At 34.2% G+C, this 9136-nt stretch overlaps 1 protein-coding gene across 1 annotated transcript; it reads right to left on the bottom strand.

Moving 5' to 3' along the window:
- Positions 1–2102: 2102 nt before the first annotated feature.
- On the bottom strand, positions 2103–7856 carry LOC107894217 (very-long-chain aldehyde decarbonylase CER3). The gene is made up of 11 exons (XM_041099228.1): positions 7229–7856; positions 6892–7112; positions 6562–6794; positions 6250–6469; positions 5158–5285; positions 4704–4960; positions 4508–4615; positions 3576–3782; positions 2932–3042; positions 2612–2785; positions 2103–2491 (listed from the first exon to the last, which is right to left on the bottom strand). The coding sequence occupies exons 1-11, from the start codon at positions 7277–7279 to the stop codon at positions 2327–2329; spliced, it is 1875 nt and encodes a 624-aa protein (XP_040955162.1). The 5' UTR covers positions 7280–7856; the 3' UTR covers positions 2103–2326.
- Between the last annotated feature and the right edge of the window lie 1280 nt (positions 7857–9136).

The raw sequence follows: 9136 nt of genomic DNA on the forward strand, positions 1-9136 counted from the left end.
GCAGACATCATATAAGGGTTATGCAAGGTAACAATATTGCTAAATATATTTACAAACTAAATCATTAAGAGATCAAACATGCACCATTCAAATATTGTGTCTACTAATTACCATCTTGTTTTGATTAAATAGCTAGTTCATATGCTTCCCTACATTAATTATGCATGAGCAAGCATGTTGATGATTTTATTTGAATGAATAAACAACCAAAGCACATAGAAACATTAACAGAGTATTAGTAACATAAGCTAAGGGATTGCAATCAATCTAACATTAACATAATTAAGTTATTATCATTAAATAGAAAGTAAAAGAGTACATAACAATCATGTATATCAACTTTGAACAAAACAAAATATCAAAGGGAAAAAAACTAGAAGCCGATTCTGATGATTTTTCATGGCACTGCTCGTGTTTCTTTTCCTCCCTACTTCTCCTTTGTTCCTATGCACATCTATTTTCAAAGCGTCAAATTTTGGTTGCTCTAAAAAAACCTCTGAATTGCTCTTTCAAACTCCTGCGTTGCTCTCTCAAATGTGGTGAGAAATGAATGAATGATTGATGAGTGAAGAACCCCAAGTTCTTACCCCTATTTATACTTGTTTAAGCCTCCTATTTTTAGCATGTCGTCCCTTGAATTTCTCCATGTAGGTGCCCGATCCTTGATTTGTTGAGAAGTAGTGGATGGGATGCTTGTTTCAAAAGGAGGAAGTTGTTTGAATTGTGGAAAGAGGTGGACAGTTGCTTGATTTGTGGAGGACGGAAATCCTTGATTGATTCCATGCTGGTTTGGTGGTTGAATTACGTGAATACCAAGTCCCATGGACAATTTTGGCAACTCAAGTGGATGATTGGGGTCCTTCCTCCCTTAGTGGCTATCCAGATTTGTTAACCCACTTTAGAGTTGGGTCAAGAGGAGTTCTGAGGTCCAATAAGCATCTTTTGGGCATCCAAAGATGGCACCACATTAGCCCAATCCCGTAGGGCTTTTGCTGTAGCATTGAGCATCCATAAGCAAGTTTCAAGTCCATTTTTCCTTCCAATGCACCAACTATCTTTAAACTGCAAAAATCATGGGTTTAGCATATAAATTGATCAAGATAAAAAATCTACCTTAACATTAACTAACAGGACATAATTATACTAAAGTTATCATTTTCTTTGTTTCTAAATCTGTTTGGTTCTTCTTTCAGATCAAATCCGAATCTCTTTTTGAGTCAAATAACTTGAATACGATCTTGATTTGTTGTCCTTATCATTACTACTCTAGTAATTACACTTTCATTCAATTACTTTATATTGTCCAAATAAACCCCTATTTAATGCCAAAATACTAATTAATGAGACTAATTCACTACCATATCCAGTCTTGGAAACGTTTCGGTTAACTTTTCTGAATGACTCGATTTAAAAAATCTAACCCAAAATTGAATTTTATGACATTGATAAAAATCGATTGAAATTGGTTTGGTAGCATGCTGATACACAGCATCAAGTCCAATTCTTTTATTCAATATAGTAATATGTGGTTTTTTGCACAGTTAACTGCCATCTAACCTGGTAGGTTTACTTTTCAAAAAAAAAAAAAGAAAGTCCTTTTCTTTTAAATAATCTAAAGGGTGACTTAGATTTCTAAATAATTTTTTCATTAGGTATATGTATATATATTAAAAAAATCATTATATAATTTTCTAAGGTGCAAGAGTTGCGAAGGGGCTAGGAGCCAGATAAAAGTTGTTTAAAAGGTTACAGTACTTAAGTTGAAAATGAAACCGAACATCCTTGAACTAAGGAATGCAGACATAAAACCACCTAATACAAAACATTCTATCAGTTTATATCCAGTCATATTTCATTAAGCATACTTACTTGGACTGATATTAATGTTTTAGGAAAAATGCCACTTGTAAAACAACATCCGTGGATGGTTATGCTAGAAATTCCATAGCACGCGAAATAACGAACAAACAAACAAGAAGTAGCGGTAAGCTCCACAATTTGACGGTATCGTTTAATCAACAGTTAATACCCGCTTGACAAACGATGCAATTCCAGTTTTTATCTAAAATTTTACTCCCCAATGCCTATGAAAGAAAGACGGGAGTTCAATTTCTAATGATTTTCAAATCAAAATATACATAGAAGTGTTACCAAACCCAAAGGGTAATACAATCAGTATTCGCTTCGTAGCAATATATAGTATCTTGATAATCGTAAAAAAATGGCATTAACATTAATATTTAAAATTCGAAATTCATTTTCTCTGCTTTGTTTTGTTTGCTTCTTGTTTGTTTCATGACAATTTATGATAAGGAACATTGCTGGTTTACATGCTTGACACTGGCCTTAAACCATGCTTGAGAGCAGCTTTCCAGACAATATCGATTCTATCGACATCAATTGCCCCAACTTCGTGATGGGTCCAGCCTTCTAGCTGATGAACCACGCCCCCTGCATGGCATGCGTGCACTACTCCTCTTTCCATGGTGTACTGCCCAACATCCACCAATACTTATAGTTAGAAAACGAACTTGTGAGAAAGCATGCATGTGATTATAATATTAATGATGGTAATAAGAAAAAATGGATGATTAAAGAAAAGATTGGTTACCTCACAACTTCCAAGGCCTTCAACATCATCAGGCAATCTCATGGCAGCCAGATCACCGTAAGTGCAGTCTCTTCTGAAGGCCAAGATAGGTGGCACCACAAATTGATGAAAGTGTGTTCCCGATGGAGCCCAACTTTGCTGCCTTGGTGTTATCCACTTGCCCACGATCCATGTCTATTTCATAACAACATCATTTCATTCATGTTTTATATATTCTTTAAATTTCTGCTCCAAGTCAGTTTATGTTATTGAGCTGCAATTTAGGTGTTTCAATGAGCTAAAAAAAACAAGCCGATGAGACTGCGATTTGCATCTCGTACCTTACAATTTTGAGCAGCCTGGTACTTGGTGACCTGGACGAGGTAATTCTGGCAATCCGCAGGGGCTTCCCTTTGTATTTTTTGAAACCTCTCGGTTGATAAAGTCAACATCTGGTACATTATGTCCAAACCCATAAGCAATCGATTTCAATTGGCACTAAACCCCCAGCCTCACCGAAATAAAGGACACTATTATTAGGTCCAACCATATACTCCTATGGTCCGCATGCATGTGTCGGATTAAAAATAATGCTACTAATATATAATATACAATTCGTAAAATAAATTTCTCCCGATATTTGCTTTATTATCTATTAAATAAAATGAATTTCTTCTTTGTTTCCGAACTCTACTTCAATACACTAGCTTGCAAAAATGGAACTATGGTAATGGTACAACCATCAATTTTATTTAACCAATCTATAGATGGCAACTAAAAGGAGACCCTAGGCAGCAAATAGTTAATTGCGTGCGTTCCCTACAAAATTAAATTGCAAATATACGGTGAACCATGTGCAGAAGCGCAATCAGTTTGGACAAACCAAGGGTGTCCCCCCTTGGGCATTGCTTTGCCACTGATCACGTGCTATATGCTAATCAAAACAGTGAATAAATAAATGAAAAGATTTGAAGTATAGACTTACAAGGACGCGTACTCTCCTTCGACAAAGGTAAAGGGCAATAGCTCTGCCGAGCTTGGAAGTAGCTCCTGTTAAAAACACTTCTTCCACGTCCTTGGGAATTTCGTTTAGAATAACAGCAGCCGTCAAGGTGTTACCATGGACAACTCTGACTTTTAGGTCCGGATGCTTTTCAACAAACAGTGTTCCTCCTCCATTCAGAGCCTCGTTCTGCAAGCATTGCCAAATTAAACCCCTTTTTTGAATTGATTATTATTAGCAACACTGCTGGGATAGTTAAACCTAATAATGGTTATCCATTTACTTCACGGAACATTTAGCCCTGCTGTGGAAATGGTAATATGGTATGGACAGATACCACTGACTTGTTTTTAACTTTTAGCCATAGCATATGGGAGACATTTTAAACCCTTCTTTCCCCAAATTTATATGGAGAGAGAGAGAGAGAAAGGCATGGCTGAGAAGTTTGTAAGGTTAAAATGGGTCCTGTTAGGAATAGAGGATACTGAGTTCTGATTGGAGTACAGGTTCATGAAAAGGATGTTTTTCCGTTAAAAGAAAGGAGTAAAAGACTGAGCAAATACGGAGGTGGGTTCATGATTGCAGGAAGCAGAGAACTTGTGGTGTAGCATTTCTGAAATATATACACATAAGTTTTCTATCTATGAACTTGGATATTTCCAGCCCAACTGAGACGTAAATGATAGTGAGATGCTTTTGACAGATGCTAAACTGCCAGAAATGGTGCTAAGAAATTAAACTGTGAAGTGAAAGGTCCACAATGGTTTTAAATGAAGGAGATGAGGTTGATTCATGTCTCATATTTATTCCTCCCAACTACCATCATCAGATAACTCAAGGGCCAATTAAAGAACTTAAAAAAAAAAGAAGTGGAAGACAAGTTTAACAATAAAATAAATAAACTAAATACCGACCTTATTTAATGCAGCAAGGCTGATGACCTTCACCCCTATCCTATCAGCCCTTAGAATGGCCTCCTCTATGCGCTTATTGATGCCCTCCATTGCAAATGGTAAGAAATACTGCAAAAAATCGTGATGCTCTAGATGATTAATCGGCTTGCAATAATGATTGTGGCCAAACTTGTTTAATTTAAAATCAAAAGCGAACCTGAAAGCCGAATCTAGGAACAACCCATGTCTGGTGCAAATGGCCTCTAAGATTGTAGAAACTGATGAGGAAGGTCTTAGACCAAGCCCACATTATTAACATAACCAAAAACGCCACAGGCAACAAAGGCAGAAGAAAGATCCTGGTGGAGAATGGTACGGATGCGAATGATCTGAAAACGAATGGGGCATGCATCGATGAGGTTAAGTCCACCCCATGTGCTAGGAACACAAAATCTGGCACCCTCCCATTCTTTGCTGCATTCACAAAAATTCAAAGTTAAATTTCATATTAGACTCTGTACCATACAAGTTAGGTCATGCAATAACCGTGCAGATAAAGAGTCGTTTTTCAGTGTCATGTACTTGGATCATTATAGGTTCTAGTCCAACGGTTCAGAAGAAGAATTTCTAATATATTGGATGGTAAACCCCAGAAAAACAAGTGCAACTACCTGAATCTGAACTAATTTTCTTGTGTAGATGCCAGGAGTTGCGGTTAAGCGTATTCCCCATAGCGTCAAACAGCGGCATGAAGAGACAGAAGTTGGTCCCCATCTCTGTGTGGTGCAGGCTATGGTACCTGACAATTTTTTAAAATCCATCAACAAAATTAGCCAACAATCAATTCATGCATTTCGTTTCGTTAAAGAAAAAATGCATTGCAAGTTGCATGTTTTGCAGTTAAACTCTCGATTATTATGGTAGCTACCTCGTCAATAAGAAATTTCCCTGTTTTATCTAACACAAAATTAATGTGCACGTACCTCATTAGCTGCTATTTTGGAGCAAACGTTTTAGATAAAGTAATAACAACACCTTATTCAATATGAACTAACTTGTTATAGTACCTCTAACATCTAACTAACTCCATTGCCTTGTTTCTCAAAACTAAACTAACTTCCTGGAGGAAATCTCCAAATGAGCATTTCTTCTCAAGTAATTGGAGATTGCAAGTTTCTCGACAATTTAATGAAATAACATCATATCTATCTGTCTGCCATAATTCCTGTTTCGTGGAAGGGGTTCTAATGAGTGATAAATATGGCACTAAAATTAATACCTATTTTCCAAGTCTGGAAATAGATTTCGGTACCGTCTAAAAGCGAAGAAGCTATAAAGGAAAGAAACTGTTGAAGGTGTTATTCTGTAGATGTGTTTGGCTAATTACATTGCTCACTCATTAATTCATTGGTTGAGGGTTGATAGTATTAATTGTGATTATATAACTACCTAATTTTAATTTAAAAAAAGTATTCCACAATATTAGTACTAATGAAGTTAATAAGAAAACCTATTAAGCAATTTTATATGATTATTTTATCATTTTATATTTGTTGTGTTATTTTTTCTTTAAACTTATCATATACTTATTAACATGTCATTAACCAAAATAATATATAATTATATTTTAAAAATAAAGTATAGGTGGATAACGCGTATATAAATTACAAACAATTATTAACCGGTTTTTATTTTCAAATCTCGGGAAAGAAAATTTTGATACATATTAATTGCATGAGCATGAGAGAAGGGGTATTGCTTACGTGGGGGTATAGAGGAAATATTTGAGGAAAGGTAGCTTGTTGAAAACTTCATGGGGAACAACCTCAACATTGGAATGCCCCAAGCATCTGAGAAAATCAAAGGCCGAAACATAACCATAAACCATGCTTGTTGATCCATACCCCATCATAATAGAACCCGCCATCGGAATTCCAATCACTACACATAATATAAGGTGCTCTAGAAAAGTTGCATGCCCAGCTGCAGCAGAAAGAAATTTATCATAAGCAGAAGTTAATCTGGATTGAAACGAAGAATAAGGAGAATGGGGTCTGGGTCAGTGATTTTTTTACCTGTATAGGGATGGGTTACAGAAGATGAATGGTGAAGTGAATGATAATGGGTGAAAAGGTAGCCTTCATGGAAATACCTATGCGCCCAGTAATATAAGGGTTCCGAAACGGTGACATGTAGAAACAGTAAAGTAATAAATCCTTTTGGGTTCCAGAGTGGAAGATCATCCAAGGATGGAAAGATCAAGCAGGCCATGTAAGCCAACAGTGCGTGAAGGATTAGGAAATTATCCCTGAAAGATCACATCAATAACAAGTGTTCATGAAATCATATAATTTCGGAGGAACAAGAACAGATAAGTCATAAATATATATTATTTATTATATTACCAGTCCCATTCTCTGTCAATCTGCTTGAAATCAACTCCTTCCTGCTTAATCCGGCGATTTCGAGTTAGGAAAAGCGTGGTACTGTAAGAGTTCCATAGCTGATGAATTAATCCTCTCAAAGCACAAATAACGAGTATATGAAGACACCACAGATCCTTAATGGAATCCTCATAGATCCATGAATACAATACTTTTGCAGCTAAAGGACCGTATAGCAGATACTACGAGGAGAAAAAACAAACAAGTGGATTCAGACATTACATCTGGAAACAAAATTAAAAACTAATATGAATCGATCAAAGTTAAACAAATACAACGAGGTTACACTTCTTCGCACCTTGAAAACTCCGAAGTTCTCCCAGGACCAAGCTGACAGAGGTGCAACCATCTTTTCTTTCCCTAACACAGCTACTCTGCTTTCTCTGTCCTTGGGAATTTTTTAGAAACAAACTGTATTCTTTTGCTGTTCCGAAGTTTTGCCTCTCAGCTAAAACAAATGCTAGCAATATGGAGAGAAATAGCAGACAAACAAATGCTGAGTTCTGTTTTAAGCTTTTCTATTGGGGACTGAAAAACAGCTGAAGAGTAAAGACCTCTTGCAAATGAGGTGCTTGGAATGCCGCCCTACTTATAGCCCGAAGAGAAAAGACCCCCCAAAAAAGGGTTTGCTGATAAAACAGAAAATACAGTTAAGTCTCTTAATCAAGTTGAAATCTCGGACGAAGTTTTTGACTGGCAGTTGCCACCAAGGATAGGGGCGGTCGTCAATCATGATCCTCTAAGTCCAACACCTTAACGTGTTCTCATTTCTCTGGTTCGATCTGGGCACAGCTGTAATGCTTTCAGGAATTAATGGCTGGTATGGTTGGGAGTAGGGGGTAGATAGAGGGCGCGTCTGCTAATGTCCAACTTGTAACTTTCCGTTGATCTTCAATTTTTTTAGGGTAAATGCTCAAATTAGGACCCCAAGTTTTTAGAGTAGCTCATATAAAAGTCAAAATTTTTATAAAAAAAAAATCATATAAAGACTTAGGGTGAGTTTTTCATTACTTAAAAAAAACACTTCTGACTCCAAAAGTACTTTTGAAAGAAAAACTATGAAAAACAAGCTGCTTTTGGCAGAAATTTTTAGCTTTCCAGGAGTACTTTTCAAAAGCACTTTTGAAAATGAGCTAAAAAGGAAAAGCTAAAAATTTTAATTTTTCTTCTCTCAAAAGCACTTTTGGTGCTTAATTACTTTTTCACCCCCTAATAACATAGTAATTTCTTTTTTTCTTAGTACTTAATTACAATTGTGTTAAAATCATTAATTAAAAATAAAAAAATTTTATTTTTTAAAATACTAATTACAAATATTTAATTGTTATATTTAAATATTTAAAATATAGTTTATATATTCTAATTAAATTTTATAAATAATTAATATTTATTGCTTAAAAATATTTACAATTTATATTTCATATATAAAATATTAACAATAAGTTATAATAATTTTTTTATATTATTACTAAAATATAATAATATTAACTAATTTAAATATTATTTAAATGCATATTTGTTACTTGATAATAACATGTTTAAAATAGACATTTTATTTCTCAAAATCACTTTTTAACAGTAATGCTAAACACTCAAATTTTAAACTAAACTTTTCAAAAGTACTTCTCAAAAGCACTTTTCCACATCACTTTTCAAAAACACTTTTCAAAAACAATGAAGAAGTGACCCTTAACCTTTGTAAATGTGCTCATAGTGCTCCCAATTTTTTTTAAAATGCTTAAATAATGGTCAAAACTTTTTAAAAGTGTTTAAATAAGAACAAGATCTTTTGAAAGTACTTAAATATAGTATATCAAGTCTCAAATTATGCTTTTATTATTTTCTTTTATTTTTAAGTAATATCTAATTCAACTATTATAAATTTTATTCTAAATATATTAAAATTTATTTAATTTTACTCAAATTGAATTGAAATACGTGAAAAATTTTATTTTAATATTTTTATAAAAATTATTATATGAACATTTTTTAAAATTTATCTGTTATGCAAGCAACCCGTAAAAAGTTGAATTAATTTAAATATTTAACCAATTTTTTATATCATATTTGAAGGAATTTTCTTGATAAGAGTAGAGATAGAAATTATTCATATATTCAATTTAAGTTTTATGTCTTGACTCTTAATTTTGTTTATCACTTTAACTATAATTCAATAGTATTCTTAAAATTTGACAACCATCAAACT

Source organism: Gossypium hirsutum, chromosome D08 (genome assembly GCF_007990345.1).
Source record: "Gossypium hirsutum isolate 1008001.06 chromosome D08, Gossypium_hirsutum_v2.1, whole genome shotgun sequence".
NCBI classification, from domain to species: Eukaryota; Viridiplantae; Streptophyta; class Magnoliopsida; order Malvales; family Malvaceae; genus Gossypium; species Gossypium hirsutum.

Bases quoted from the DNA above. Each gene is read 5' to 3' on its own strand.
- LOC107894217 (XM_041099228.1), bottom strand. From the start codon at position 7,279: ATGGTTGCACCTCTGTCAGCTTGGTCCTGGGAGAACTTCGGAGTTTTC. The intron at 4,961-5,157 runs GTAGTTGCACTT...TTGTGAATGCAG, and splicing joins GAAAATTAGTTCAGATTCAG to CAAAGAATGGGAGGGTGCCA. The intron at 3,783-4,507 runs GTCGGTATTTAG...CAATGCTTGCAG, and splicing joins GCCTTGCTGCATTAAATAAG to AACGAGGCTCTGAATGGAGG.